At 39.4% G+C, this 16,165-nt stretch overlaps 1 protein-coding gene across 7 annotated transcripts in view; it reads left to right on the forward strand.

Moving 5' to 3' along the window:
* NR3C2 (nuclear receptor subfamily 3 group C member 2) overlaps positions 1-16,165 on the forward strand; it is a 135,271-nt gene that overhangs the window by 87,561 nt on the left and 31,545 nt on the right. For all 7 annotated transcript variants that reach the window (XM_053403165.1, XM_053403161.1, XM_053403158.1 and 4 more), the window contains one exon: positions 14,533-14,649. In XM_053403165.1, the coding sequence (XP_053259140.1) occupies positions 14,533-14,649 (117 nt within the window). The remainder of the gene's footprint in view (positions 1-14,532; positions 14,650-16,165) is intronic.

Consider the following 16,165-nt stretch of genomic DNA (forward strand, 5'->3'; position numbering starts at 1 on the left):
AGTATAGGTTCCCCCAACAAAATTTAAAAATTTGGCTTTGTAATTTGGAATTTATGCGATGTGATTTAATTTGATGTGATTGGCCAGTTAATAAAAATTATTATTTTTTTTAAAAAAGAGAAATGTGAAGGAACAACTGATGCTGGAAATGAACTTTTAAATGTTGCAGGATGTAGAACACATATTTGGTGCAGTTTGGCAGCCTGCCAAACATATTGCTTCTGCAATATGGTGGCAAGGCATTTGTACAGCGTAACATTTGACCCAATATCTGGCTTAGTTCCTGGTGATCATACGTAGAGCCATATCTTTTCTCTAGCTTTCTGGAGGGCTGTAGGCAACACAATGACTGGGCAACAAAGGTGAGCAGTTTGAAATTAGCATGGTCAAACACACATGAGAAACTGTCATAGGGTTTCCTGTGTGGCAGTGATGATGGCTAATAATTCCTACGTTTCCATCACCATTGCATCTGTGAACTGTTGGCCAGCAGAGTAGTCCTGAATGGTAAAGAGACTCAACTATTGTAATGTATCTGCCTGCCTTAAAAATAATAATGCATTTTTGATACATTTCAATAGAAGAAAAAACGGAAAGTAATAAACAATAGGAAAAAAGAGTTACATATTCTATTACATTCAAAAATACCATCACTGACGGACTTCCCTTCCTTGGTTCCTTTTATATTCCACTTCCTCTCGCATCATCTTAGTTTCCCCAATCTTTCCCATTAATTCTCATTCTGGGCCTGCCTTTTAAGATAATTTGAAAACTTCAGATGGTGCATTTAAAAAATAAGCTGAGCCTCCCCGCATGCTCACTCACTGGTGCAATTGTGGGGAAGAGCTCAGAAGCTTTCTGATTAACTATAATTTCTCCTGAGCCCTGTCCCTTCAATTATTTTTAAAAATAGATTAATATTTATCCCACCCATCCCTGGATAGCAACAGTAGTCAGTGGGGTGACGCCACAGCCCTTACTTGGCATCACTGCCTACTGAGAGGGAGAGGTCAAAGGTCAAGGCGGAGGCATGGTCAGCACAGTGCAAACTCAGTGGTGGGAGCACTGATGATGCCAGTGATGGGAGGTCAGGCAACTACTGCCTCCCTGCCCTGCCGCTGGATAACATTCTGAGAGCACTGCCCAGTGTTTCAAAGAGCATTTAAAACTTATACGAGGACTCCCAAACATCATGCCTGCATATAGCAGTTCAGTGCCTGGTTGCAGTTGTGGACTGACTGAGGGCTAAGAAGCTGATAGAGACATCGATGACAGATGATTCCTCTAGATGAGTGAAGTCTGGAGTGGGTTTATTTGACAGTGTTCTCTTGGCTGAGGAACGCTCTTCTTAAAGAGGCTTGCTTGGTGGTCCCACATTAATAATAATAATTAAAAAAACTTATCCCAAAAAATGCTACTAACGATATATATTTACCTCTGCACATTGATGTTTGTTGCTTGCTTTTCAGCTAACATGAAGCGTTTGGGGCTGTTTTGTGTATTGTTATCCATTTCTATATGCCTAACCTCTGTTTTACTTTCTGGCGCTGGTTTGGACTTCAGCATTGAATTGATTGTATTTTAGTGTGTTCTTAATTTTGTGTTACATTTAAAGCGTGTATGTCTTCTAGAGAATTCATTTTGTGCAGTGACAAATAAGGGTAAATGTATTATAATCGAGATAAAATGCCACATTAGTTTTACCACTACTCTGTGGTAAACAATACTCTGAAACAATATGCACGAATTTATATTAGATGTAAGCCTTTTTATGAATCCTTTGGTGGAAGCAGCCTTGGCTACAAACTACACGATGAATGAATAAGATATATTTTTTCAGATGCATGTTGCAACTGATATATCAACAAGCTATATTTCCATTAAGGAAAAAATCTGATATTCAGACTACATCATGACTAGTAGTCACAATATAGCCTTCTGATCCATGAATTTTTCCAATCTTCTTTTCTTATTATAGAATCCTATAATAAAGCTCGGTGTCTTCTTTTTCTTGTCCTGCTTGTCAAATATGGGGGTTTCACAATAATACTATTTCAAAATTTAATCAAGTGTTTAAGTAGGTTGAAGTCCTCACATTATTTCAAATTGCTGTACTTATTTTCAGCATTTTCAGAGTTGGAACAACTTATTTTCAGCATTGTATATGAATACTTTCTATTAATTTCACCAGCTGCTGCTTCTTTTAGCAGGGCTCTTAGCATTAATAGCTTCATGACTTCTTCTTGTTGTTGTTTTAAAAGCTGTTGAAAATCTTCCTGCCTGCAGTTTGTAGAGGCCTTCAACTAAAGAAGTTGGCAAAACTATTGTCCCTTAACAGGAGACACACACTTAAACAAAAAGTGACTGACAGACTAAATCAGGGTTAATTGCTTGGCTAAATGCATTGTTGTAAGTTAACTTGTGCCCATTTAGAGGTGTCAGAATCATGGAGTTTGGCTTTGAGCCCTTCTGTGTGTTTGCATAGTAGGCATTAATCATTATACTCATTACCAGGGTTAACTGACCACTTCCGAGCAATAGTGAAAATTGAGGTCATCAGTCTTTCTTGTTAAACCAGAAAGAGAGATCTCTCTCACATTATATTAATCATTAGCTCACAAATTGTGCAACATTTATACTTGATTTTCTTCTGCTAGGAACAAACTGTATCTTCTTTTTCCTCCCTCCGCCTTATATATGTCTATCTATAAATGCCATCTTAATTATGGTGGGTTAACCTCTGTCACATCTACATAACAAATAATAAAAAAAAATGAACTCGTTACCTAATTGAAGTACAAGCACTTGTTCTAGACATCAGTATTCATTAAGTCCTACTGCCAGATTCAATAGCTGTAGCTGGAATTGGTCAGTGTGATTTCCTGATATGAAGCAACATTTTTATGGAGATCGTTACTTCTACACTTCTTTTGTATTGTTACTTCTTTGTGCGTGATCAACTTGTGTTACAGTATCAGTGTCTCAGTTTGGAATGTCTCAGTTTCATTTGGAATGAAGTTTGATGAATGGAACAGTTAAACATCAGGACCAACAAAATGAGCAGATTAGTCAAAGAACATGATACTTCCTTTTAAATTATTTCTATGAGAGGCCCTGAAACAATGCTCATTGCCTTACTACCATGAAGAAGATTAATCTCTTAAAGCTGAGATTTCCCAACATCTGAAGTACTGGGGCAATCAAAAAATAATCTGAAAGTTGACTTTTAAAGTGCTTTCAGTACCCCTGGTTATTAGATAGGAGAGCAACAGATATTTCATAACTAATATTTGTTCATGTTCCTGGGTTTTTTTTAAAAAAACACCCTCCAGTTTCATTGACAATTTTAGGAAACTGCCTTGTATGAAATGAAGTAAGGACATAAACTCTTTGTGAATGAAATATTGTTTAAAATCGAGAACTTTTCCAAGCGAGTGGAGAATTGCTATATACTTAAACAGGTTTTGTTTGTTTGTTACATTTTCTGTTTAGCTGGCCTTTGCACGATTTGAGTTTGGCACCGTATTTTAGGGGTTATTAAAAATTCTGTGATGCGGTGGGGTTTTTGTGTTGGCATAAGGAGTAGAGCCAAAGAATTGGAATGTGATTGTTGTTCCATACGTTTCCTGCATCTTCTGTTGTTTCAACAATACTTGGCAAACAGAAAAACTAAGAGCAGCCTGTAGAACGTTATTATTTAGTCTAAGAAACTGAACACACTCTTGAGCTGCGATAAGCATGCCTGTGTTGGGGGGAATTATCTAGGACTGATGATGACAAATAAATGAATTAAAAGGAAGACAGAATTCTTAGTAAAAATGCTCACTTCTTTCTTTGAGGTTTCTTTGGTGGTCTAAGCATATATTGCTTGTATGGAAACAGTAGAAAGGCAATGAGTAATTACATATGCAAGTACTGCTGTTTAATATTTACTTAATGCCACAACTGTGTGAGGCATTGCAGTGATATGAGCCATGCCCTGGAGGCTTACGTGGCACCCCAGACATAACAACATGCTAAACATACTTTCTTTCTTAGGATAATGGCATTCCAAGTGAAAGAAAGTGACGGACTTCATTTGCAAATAGAATAACTTTGATTCCTCACTTTCCCTTGCTCACCTGCTTTAGTGCATTTGCATAGGAATACTTTAAGTACTGTAATCATCCCTGTGCAGTATTGTAGAAAAGCAATTTCATTCTGTTTCTGTATGTGCAATATGCTACAATTGACCTTTCTGGATTTGGGGCTCTTCATTTTATAGGCATTAGAAACTGTGATTGATTGATTTTTTTTAAAACCCTACAAAACTCCACTACAGAAATTATGCCTTTTAAAGTGTGTCATGCCTCTCCCCCCCCCCCAAATGTTGGTTTTGGCTACTTTCCAGCTTTGAAAACCTCACACTGCTTCAAGAGTGTACATAAGTGGGAACATACTAATCAGTTATATGAAATATTTTACTACGTTTCATTATAATCTACTTACTAAAGTGGAAAAACCTTTTTAGCACGCTAAATTCATTTGCTCTAATTTTTGTTTGATTTAGTGCATGTGGCATTTTCAAACACACCTCTTACAGAGCTAATTTTATCTGGTTCACAGCCATACTAAGAGAAATTCTTGATTACCACCATATTTTAAATCAGAATGCATTTTAATGCAGTGCCGGATTTACGTATAAGCTAAACAAGCTATAGCTTAGGGCCCCACTCTCTTGGGGGCCCCAAAAAAAATTAAAGGAAAAAAACCTGGATGTACATTTCCAAAATATAAGATAAAAAACAAATAAAATAAAACCTACATACAGCAACAGTGTTTTATTTTGTGTTGTGTAGGCTTTTGTGATGTAAGTAATGGGCCCCACCTGCTAGCCTGCTCCCTAAAAGATCACTGGTTTGCTCATTTCTATATATAGGGTGCCTACATTCTGCATGGACTGGTTGCATGTCAACATGTGCAAATAGCTTTAGATACCTATTGGGTCCATAAATTACCATATAGCATATATTCAACACAAAAAACAGTGGCAATTTGTTGTTGACAAAGGACAACTGGACATATAAAAGGCCCCATTACCTGCAATAGCTTAGGGCCTCCTCAAACCTAAATCTGGCCCCGATTTTATGGAATATTTAAAAAGTATGTTTAAAAAGAGGATTGTGGTGTTGCCATAGCGGAATCCTTCACTTTAGGCTTCAGAATACAAGTTGCCAGAAACCAAGGGAGGGGACTGTGCTCTTGTGCTCAGGTCCTGCATCTTGGCTTCTCATAAGCACCTGTTTGGCCACTGTGAGAAGAGGATGCTGGACTAGGTGGGTCGGTGGACCCATCCAGAAGGTTCTCCTTATGTTCTTACATGAGTTAATGATTTGGTGATGCTGACGTTTTTTGTCGAAACTGCAAGTCAGGACCCCTGAAGTTGGTAGGTCCCAAGGCTCTAATGCTGGTAACATGCTTGGGCTGGAGAGTTCCAGTGTCTTAACCAATACCTTTCCATTCACTTCATTCTCAGGAATGGGTCCACTTGCGACCTCTGTTGTACACACAGAGCTCTCTGTGACACTGAAGTGAATGGGGAAAGCTGTGATCATGCAGGAGTCTCTTTGTCTGATATGAATTGCAATAGCACATGCTTGAGATAACTAAACATACTAACATTTCCCCCCTCAACTATTTTATTGAAAAAGTTTTCACTGATAACAATGAAGCCAAATCCCCCATCCCACTCCATCAAGTAAAGTACAATCGCAAAATCAAATATGTAAGCTCGTCTTCCCTCACCTTTCCCTGTGCTCCCAGGATTATGGCAAATATTTGTTTCCTACAAGGATAAAACTGGTGAAGGGGACTACTCTTTTGCATTCATAATAGAGAGACCAAGGTGATCCAATGCATGGCCCAAGGGCAGCATGCGGCCCTCAAGGCCTTTTTTGGTGGCCCTCGGCAACATTTGGCATGCCCCCCACCAGTCCTCACACTGCCTTCCTAAAGCTGGGTAGTGCTTTCTTCACTTTCAGAAGGATGTGGGAGGGCTCTTGGACCCTGCCAGAGTCTCACACCTCCTTTCCAAAGCCCTGTACCTCACTTACCCAGCTTTGGGAAAGCAGCATGAGAGCTAGGGTGGACGGGCGCCAAATTTGAGTCTCACTCCTTGGCCCCCATGCAACAAGGCAGTGTGCAGCCCATGGATTCCATGTCAAAATACTCTTGCAGTCCAACTGGTATGAAAAATTGGACCACTCTAAGATAGACTATGGTAAATTGTTGTTTCCTCCTCTTTCAGTATATGCTTCTGATGGTGATGAGAAGGAAGCTCAGGGTGGTAGTCCTGCTGAATATACTTGTCCAAAGAGTGTGACCTTTTCTGTATGATGTTAAACACCAAGCACTCTTGAAATGAGGCCCTGAATACCAAACTTCGCTTTGCTTTCCCATTTTGCTTCTGTTGAGTTTCATCATTAAGTCTGCTGAATTATGTTGTTGAATTCAAACCTTCCTACTCCACCCGGTTGCTTCTGTGCTCATTCACAGTGTTCGCTCACAAGAAGCTCCCTGTTTGCCTCAAAGCAAGATGCATTTCTGTATGCATTCTTGGGTGCAACAAAAGTTCTTCCATCCATTTAAGAAATCCCATTGTGGTGGAGCTCATCCAATGCACCTGTATCTATGGAGGCAGCCTATGAAATACATTGAGGCCACCATGATAGAGCTGCTGTTGAATTGCAAATAGACCTCCCATTTTGGAATTCAGTGTACACTTCTAAAATTTAAATGGTCTGACGAATGTATGCTAGAAACACTACAAATAACTTCCTGTATCTCTTGAACCATCCAAAGGAACAAGATAAAACCAGCATTTATCTTCCTGATAAAGTTACCCTAAATAAACACAGGCCTTTTTTAGGCCTCATTAGGACTTGAAGCAAAGTTAAAGACATGCTTTGAAAGTCACCTTCAGCATAATAAGGCTTCCCTTTTTAATATGCATTTTGAACCCCCAATATAGTTGATGTGCCTCCAATTATTAAATTATTGGCAACCTGTAAAAAATCATCCATCTTAAATCACTAGATCAGCAGATAGATGGATTTACCGGAGTATTTTAGTGGCACTGTTTAAGTATAATTGTTTCATAATCTACACAAAAGAAACAGAGGGGAAATGAATATTTGGAGCATGTTGAAAGACACATGCAAAAGAAGGAAAAACATCTACAAGGCCTGCTGAGAATACTGTAACAGCATAATTGTAGAAAATAGGAGGGAGGGAGCAAAGGAAGGAAGAAGGGGGCAAGTACATATTAGAACAGAGATATAGAACAATCATGTGTTTGTTGTAATCTGATAATGGAATGGGCAGTATGATCTATGAAAGATAAAGCAGGAGAGGCAATGCCTTTTAATTGAAAATTTCTTATTTTGTTTTGTTAAAGTTTAACATATCCTGTTTATCAAACGTTCACTGTTAACATAAATGGTCTCCCCTTCAGTATTTGTACAGATTATTCTAGCAGTTCTGTTCATTTAGCTCAGAGTATCGCCTGCTTTCTTCCTTCGCTTCCCTTTTGAAGGGAATATAGGAAAAATCTTTGTAGCTGAAAGTGCACAAGCATTTTGAGTTTCACAGGCATATTTGAACTTGTCTATGAGAAGAGGTGATGGAGGCAACAGGGCAGGGGCAGGCAAAGAAGAAAAGAAATAGGAATATCCACTAAAGTTAAAAGATATGTGAATCTATAAAGTCCGACATATGCTGGCCCTATGAAAGCATATTAAGTTATTGGTTCCTTTTGCTGAATGTAATGGAGAGAAACAGTGTTTCCCCCCCCCTTCCTAGCATACTGCCTCTCATTGGTTTTCACATCTTCCCAGTGGGAATAGATAATGCTATGTTACATCTTCTAAAGCACACAGGAGTGTTAATTAGTGTAAAGTGGTTGTGTAGTATTGTCAGTTTCAATACATTAACCATATCGGAGATCTGAAGTACTGAACTTTCTTGCTTATATGCATAATTACTTAGGTATCCATTTAAGGGTTTTTTTGGAACTGGCTGCCAATTAGCTTCCAGGCCTAATTCAGAGCACCGGTTTTGACCTATAAAGCCTTAAGCAGTTCAGGGCCGCAATACCTCAAGGACAGCTCCTCCTCATATTGCCTGCCCTGGGCCCTGCGCTCTTCATCTGAGGCCCTTCTTCACGTGCCCGCTCCACAAGAGGTCTGGAGCATGGCAACACGAGAACGCGCCATTTCTGTGATGATTCGCTGTTTGTGGAATGCTGTCTCCAAGGAGGCTTGCCTGGTGTTCTCATTACATATCTTTCTCTGTGAAAACAAAATTATATGAAATAAAATCCCACCATACTGAATAGAAATGATCAGCTTGTTTCTGTACCTTAGATAGGTGTAATTTATGTGTCATTTTTTCTTTCAATAACTAAATTCAAAATAGAATTTGGTTCAAGTGGTCAGTGCATCTTTCTAAATGAAGAATAGGAGAGACCTATGGGACTAAGGGTTTTGAGCCAATGATGGTTGAACCCTATTGAGCTAGTCCTCTTTGTCCGGGACATTTTATTCATGCTTAGAACATGGTGAAAGAGAGCTGGATTGGCATATTGGAAATATGCATATATCTCCCAGTGCTTGTTATTTATTTGCTTGTTTTATGCATTTGTACTTCCCTTCATCCATAGGAAGAGCTGTAGCTCAGTGGTAGAACATCTGCTTTGCATGCAGAGTGTCCCAGGTTCAGTCCTTGTCATCTCCAGCTGTATAAATTTTATTGAAAGAATGAATATGCCTGATGGTCTCTTGTTCTGCCTGTACATGTACCTCTGTGTGTATGTACACATAGAACTAAGGTGGGAAACACCTCCCTATCTTAATACTCTTTGTAGAGATGCTACACCAATGTTGCGAGTGTACACTTTTGAACCGCCCTTGGGATGCAATTAGAAAAGAAGCCAGATAATATCATGTTAAACCACTTTGTAGTAATATTAGACAATGCCGCTTTTATAAAAGAATATTTGCAGAAATAGTATCTTGGGGAGAAGATAGTTTCTGAAAATGAAAGTGGAAACTCTAGATAGTATAGAGAGTTGGAAGACTGAAGAAGTGAAGTCAATGTGCATACTAATTATTATGAAATATCTAATTTACTTGGGAAAATGAGCCATATTCCTTTTGTGCCTTGCTTAAACATTTGCTTTTCTACTTTTAATTGTGTTATTTTAACATGTGCTTCAACAGAAAGGTGAGGAGTAGAAAAAATTATGAAACTGGGAATTAAAGTACTGTAATGAGCAACTGATCTCTCCATCGTTGATAAAGATACTTTGGCTGCAGTTCCCAGTCCACTTACTTGAGAATAGTTCCATTTAGTCAGCAAAATAATAGAAGCCACGATATGGAAGGAGGAAACAGCAGAGATATTCAGACTAAAGCGAAAGTTAGAATAAGAGAGAAGCAGAGATAATGGATAAAAAAAGGAGAAGGAACACTGAAGATAAAATAAGTAGTAGAAGCAATCTAGGTCAGCAAAGAAAGATGAAATAAATGGTATAATCCACCAGAAACTTGTGCAAGCCCTAGGTAAATTGTGCTCAACCATTTTAGAAAGAAAATAACCTTAAAAGGAATGACAAAGTAGTTGATTGAACTGAATGGGGGGGAATATTATCACATGGTTTTAATGCAGGGGGGAAGTATATTAAAGTTGCATACGTATACACACTCTGGAATTAACTTGTGAGCATAGGTGCATGAGACACTGTGTGAGGGTTCAGGTTTTTGGAGCCTGGCGTGTTTACTCAGATGATGTGAACCTTGTGCCTTGATGACTCAAAATAGGTGTAGTTGTTGGTTGGTTAATTAATTTACCGCTTAATGCCAAAATAGTCTTTTAAGTGATTTACAAAATATTTTTTTAAATGACACATTATAAAATACACCATAAAACAATCCCATTAAAACATTAAAACCTTTAATCATTAATGTTGGTGGTTAAAATATGCAATGAAATAATCCTCAGGTACGCTGTGTCATGTATTTTCTCTAGGGTCCTCAGGCCTCTTGATTTAATTATCTCTTTAGCCTGTTTAGCAACACGAAGTTGTTTCTGGTTATGGCCATATTGTTGCTGATGCTCCCCTTTGTTTATAAAAATAACTAATGATTATGGATGTAATTTCCTTCTACAATACCAGGTGGGCTCTTGTTTAGGAATGCCATGGTCACGATGATAATCTGTCACTCTGGAGCTGGGTGGCAGAGGCACATGCATCCCAGGCAGGATCAGGGCCCCCTGAAGGTAAATCAGCAGTCTTAAGTCATATTGGAACAGGAGACTAAGCATCTCACCAGAAAAGGATGGCTTCTCAGGACAGGAGGGAAAGCAAATGGCTGATAATTCCAAGAGAGGTTAATCCAATAGCAGAGAAATGGGGCAAAGAATATGGAAGGTGGTGTGACAAAGCTGGGAAAAGAATAAATGGGTTAACCTTGAATTAGACTACCTGTGACCTGAGAGTTCAGTGCTCAGGTGTACTGAGTCCTATGCTAGCACAGTGAAAATGATCAGTGTGCAGGGAGAATATTGATTATGACAATACATTGCATGGAGACAGACTTTAAATTATGGGAGTATGAAAATCGGTTTGTGTGTGCATGCATGTATACACACAGAGAGACATTTGGGAGTGTGTGTGTTGTGTGCGTGTGATCACATCATCTTGCTATTTTTTTCTTGATTTTAAAACATTCTTTCTCCTCTTTTTTCTTGAACAGACCTCTGGAAATTTACATTTGTTCATGACACAGCTGTGCAGGCTCTGATTCCTTTAAATCTGTGTGCTGCAACTCAGTAATTCCCAACCCCTCCCCCTCCCCTTAAAAAAACAAAAAACTTTGCAAGCTTCTGGCACACCCTTGATCTACTTTTTGTAAATTACAATTAATTAAATTACTGTACATACACCTGAGCAATGCAGGCCATTATTTATTAGTTTACTGTTGCTACTGCATAGTCAGAATGCACTGGTTTAAACAGAATTGGGGAAGTTAATTATCACAAGCTTTAGTTTGCTCTAATAATAAGTAACCAGTTATGGAGAGAAACTGAACATAGGTGTAATATTTTATTAAGTGGTAGGAATTTGGGCATGTAGTTGAATTTGCATTGCAGAATTTCGAGGGACTGCCCTAATCTGTTTCCCGGGTTGTTCCAACCAGTTCAAGAGCAGTAAAACAAGGTTATGTAATTGACATGTGATGTAGCCTAAAATAGTGAGTGCAAACATAGGCTGCTGTTGCTGGGCAGTTGGCAACTGCTTTGAAAAAAAAAATCTGTTCACTGTATAAGAGAGAACATTTTAAAATCGAAACGTATAGCTCAGTTTTAAAAATCTCACAAAATGGAAAAGTTTGTGGACTTTCCCCCAGTAAAATACAGTGCGTTTTTTTAAAAAGCTTGAAACAACAGATGTTGTCAATTGTGCTTTGTTTTAAAAATGATGAGTATTAATATTGAAAGAGAGAAATGGCATGATGCCTGTGTGCCTATCTGTCTGTGTTTTAAAACATATCACTTGCTGAGGATGGGCTTGCATTGTACCTAATACAGTTAAAGTGAAATATTATTTAGCAGTCATGTTTCACCACTTAGGAGATTGCAGGCATGCGGTGATATAACAGCACTGATTTAAGTAAGTGAGGTATTGACTTGAAAGCTGCCAGGAAAAGTTGTATTTCACATGCAGCTGGGTGAGTCGAAAGGAAAGGCTGCTGCTGAATTATATGATTTTTGTTCTGCAGCAGTAAAGACTGCTTCGCTGAGCTAAGGCAGAGAGGGGCAGATCCCTCCACTACAGAGAAAGGCCTGTTTGAGAGCTAGATTTCCAAGAGATGCGTCCTCCCTGCCCCCAGTCGCCTTTTCCTCATTGATTTTCCACAGCATATTTTCATTCCATTCCACTGGGCAAATAATTAAAACAGCCAGTTTCAGAAGTGAAACAAGACCCAAAATAAGTATGTGAAGTTAATGTAGCCAAGGGGCTGTTAATAATGTTTATTTATGAGCATGAAGCAAGCTTATGAATGTGAAGAAAGAATCTGGCCTTGGTTCCATCCCTCTGTAAGTTAGGAAGAACAATCTGTGGAGCTGAGTTTTCTTAAAGCCCAAATGAAAAATCACACAGGTATGCATGGCATCATTTCATTACATTGGTATCATCAGAATAAAACCCCCTTTTTAAAGTTCAACACCCATTCTAGGGATGTACTAGGACCTAGGTAATATATTCCCAAAGTCCAAATTACTTAATTAGCACAATATGCAGAAACATTATCCTAGCTCTGAAAACTCTACATTCTGTAGCCATTTTGTCAAGCCACATCGCGGCTATTAGCACATACCAAAAGCAATTCATTCAGCATAAGGAGCAGTGGATTTTATATCCTGATTATCGGCTGTTGTGTGACTGCCTGTGTTGTGGTTGTCATTCTCTTGGTCCACTCAAGGGTGATGTGGATTTTGCTGCAAGGGATGGGAAGGCAGGAAAATTAGGCTGCTATGCTTCGTTGTTGATTTATTGCAACATGAAAGGCTACTTCCCAACAGCCTTGTTTTGGAGTTTCTCATGGGCCTGTTGGAAGGTTAGATTTGATTACTTTGTGTCTTTAAAATGAACATATCATAAAAAGTGCATGGGTAGATGGGATGTTGCATTTTAACAGTTCAAATAAATTCAGTTTTTTGAAAGTTGCCCCCTAAAACATACAAGTGTGGGGGGAAACACAGTACAGACCAAACCTGACTGTTTCTTTTAAGCAAGAGCAGAGTTCTTAATTGCTCATCTGAGAAAACCTGGTCCGTAAATTTTGAATAACGCACCTGACCAGCTTTGTGGTTCTGGTGCAAAGAAAGGGTCCTCTTTGGCTGATGTGAACATAAGAACATTCAATCTGGATCAGACCAAAAGCCCTTTCTAGTTCAGTATCCTATTCTCACAGTGGCCAACCAGGTGCTTAGGGGAAGCCCCCAAACCACATATAAACACAACAGCCCTCTCCTGCTTTTCCCCAGTAACTCCTTCGGTAACTTCTTTTCTTGGTAAGCATAGTGCATTCAGAGGGTTGTACACCATGTGTCCCTTGCACCAATGGGCGGGCACCTTTGTGCTAGTGACTATGGATCCAGCACAGACTGCTGTTTGAGGGTGGGGGGTGTATTGCTGATGCCTCTGCATCCCCTGCTTCTGCATCACTTCCCATACTGTTATAGTGGAGGATCCCCAAACCCTACAGTGTTTTCCTTCAGGGAAAGAACAATCAGAAACTCATACCTGCATTCCTCTAGCAGGAGCATACCACATGTTGAGTTCCAACCCAGGACATGCAATATGGCTGAATTTTGTAAACTGGGCTTTTACCTTTTGCAGGTGGGACTTGATTAGCAACAACACAAGTATTTATTTATTTTGCAATATTAGGGTGATTCCATTAGTCTCAATTTCTTCTGTAGTGAATGATTACTGTGCTTATTTTGATCACCTTTGGTAAAACTCCAAAAGGCTTTGGTCAGCATGAATGTGACTCTTCTCACACGCATGCACAACACACACAGGCACACTCCCTAGTCTTCAGCTGATCCATTTAGATCAGCTGAAGAGGACACATAAAACACACAGGGAACAGACAGACAGACGCACCCTCACACTCACGGATCAGCACTTCCTTTTTGCTTATCAGATCACTCATCTGATGAGTGAGGGCACAGTCTGTATCTCCAGCGTGGCACTGGACTAAGCAGAGAAACTGAAACCTCTCTGCCTGACCCAGCACCACGATGAGGATAAAAAATGCACCACCTCTGCTGCTGGCGCTCTGTATTTTCCTCCTCAGTGGTAGTGCCGCCACCAGAAAATTAGATCAGGGACTGCCAGACCACCAGGGAAAGCTTTCTAGACTAGATCAAGCCTGCAAGCCAGCAGTTCACCACCCCTGATTTAAGCTTTAATTGAACTCTCACTAGCCAAGCTTTTCGCATGTCTTTTGCCATTTTGACCCCATTTTGTACAGTTTGCCCTCTGTATCCTTGTGTTTATAAACCTGTTAACTCAGAATAATGCTTTTTTGCATTTGATAAAGTGAATTCTAGTCTGTGAAAGCTTGAACTCTAGACTATATATAATGTGTATTAGGCTTTATGGCACTACAAAGGTCTCTGTTGTTTTTGCTACCTCTTTGGAAGTTTTTACTAAAGAAGTAACTTTCCTGATTTTATGCTCTTCATTTATGAATTCTGTTCTGCTCTCTTGGGTATTGTGCTGGAGGGCTCTTTTCTTTTAAAAATTGTTTTATGATTTAATGTGGTGTGCTGCATCAGGTGCTCTGGAGAGTTTGTGTTTAAAAAGATGTAATAGTAGATTGCAAACAAGGGAGAAATCCCTTCTTTCATCTCTAAGTCTTTAAACAGTTGAATGCAGTAGAATATAACTTTTTTCTTTTTCTCTTTTTGCTAATGCAGGGCAACACAATTATTTATGTGCTGGACGGAATGACTGTATAATTGATAAGATTCGAAGAAAAAACTGTCCAGCTTGCCGATTACAGAAATGTCTTCAAGCTGGAATGAATTTGGGAGGTAAGCATATATCACTACTAGATACTCACTGAGAAAACATGTTTTAAACATGTCTGTTCTTAAACTGGTATCAGCTGGATGGTCTCAGAAGTTTTATCCTGAATTACTCAACTAAGAAAGAAGTATTATACAAAAGCTACTAAAACCCTATTGTCATTCTAGGTTTTTCCCTTTTTTTGAAATATGTATTTTATAGCTCAGAATAAGGAAGGTGGGTGTTAGATGATGACAGTAATTTTAGTGGAGTTTCACACAGCTAAGAAGATTAAAGCATCAGGAGTTGTGCGGGTTTTTTTGGTGGTGCTGTGGGAACGTTCCAAAAGAATATCAAAATAGAATTAACTGAAAGAAAGTTCAAGCTATGTGTTATCTGCCAGATTTCCTGCTAATTTCCAGCCTAGTAATATATATATTTATATTAAAAATGGGCAGAGTAATCCAAGAGGGTGGGGAGAGCAAGAACCAAAGGCAGGCAGACCACACCTTCCTAGGCTTTTGCCGGGCTTGTGCTGGCAGGTTGGAAGATGGTAGTGATGATGGTGGGTGTCTCCCCTTCCAGTTCCTTTTCTTTTTGTTATTTTAAAAGCAGTTTTGTCTCTCATTGATACCAATAGGAGAGAAGCAAACTGCATGTGTAGCATAGTTGGTTTTCCTGTTGTTGGGTATGTCAGAAGGAGAGGACTGCGGGATCTTTGCTCTCCAGCCTTCTTCCCACACACCTTCAACGTGCCTATGGAAATCCTTCTCTTTTCCCTTTCTGACATCCGAGTCAGAGATGAACCAACTTTAGGTATTCCCACAGCCACAGAAAGCGGGTATCAGATGTCAAGACTCTGTCTCTGAAGGTGAACCTCTCTGTCCGTCCTCTGAGAGGAGGTGCTGACGGATTCTATGTACCCTATATTCATTATTAAATTGAGTAATTGCTTTTAGCAGTATAATTTCATACCTGCGCTATCAAGATACAAAAGTCCATTTCTAGCCAGGCCTCTCATAAATGTAAGGTTTCAAGTTGAGCTGGGCCAAAGTATCACCAAAATATTTTCGTGTGTGAGGTGAAGAGGGTTGTTCGGTAGAAAAGGTGTTCTGCGTACCTTTGTTATTTTTGTGGGTGTTTAGCCACTCAGTCGTTTTTACCTGCCTTCTGTGTATCTCTGAGCAGGGGGAAGTAAAAGGACAGCTGTCGTCCAACATATGTCCAACATATTCTAATATATTTCTAATTATAACTGATTTCATAAATCACCTCACTTGTAGGGACCTCAAGCAGAAGGAAGTATGTCCCCAAATCGCCTAAGCAACATCTCTTTTTGTGTTGCACTGCAACCTTGCAGCACAGCAAGGGAACAAAGGAGCAGGTCCTTGTGCTACCGCAGCAATGCAGTTGTGTACTTCCTTCCTCTTGCCCCTTGCAAAGATCAAAGCTCACCCAATATGAAGAGTTTTCTCCCTTTACAATGTGTCTGTGAAAGGGGGGCGACTTCTCAGCCAGCAAATCTTTGTTTTGACTCCACTG

This window comes from Podarcis raffonei, chromosome 9, assembly GCF_027172205.1.
Source record: "Podarcis raffonei isolate rPodRaf1 chromosome 9, rPodRaf1.pri, whole genome shotgun sequence".
In the NCBI taxonomy this organism is placed as follows: domain Eukaryota; kingdom Metazoa; phylum Chordata; class Lepidosauria; order Squamata; family Lacertidae; genus Podarcis; species Podarcis raffonei.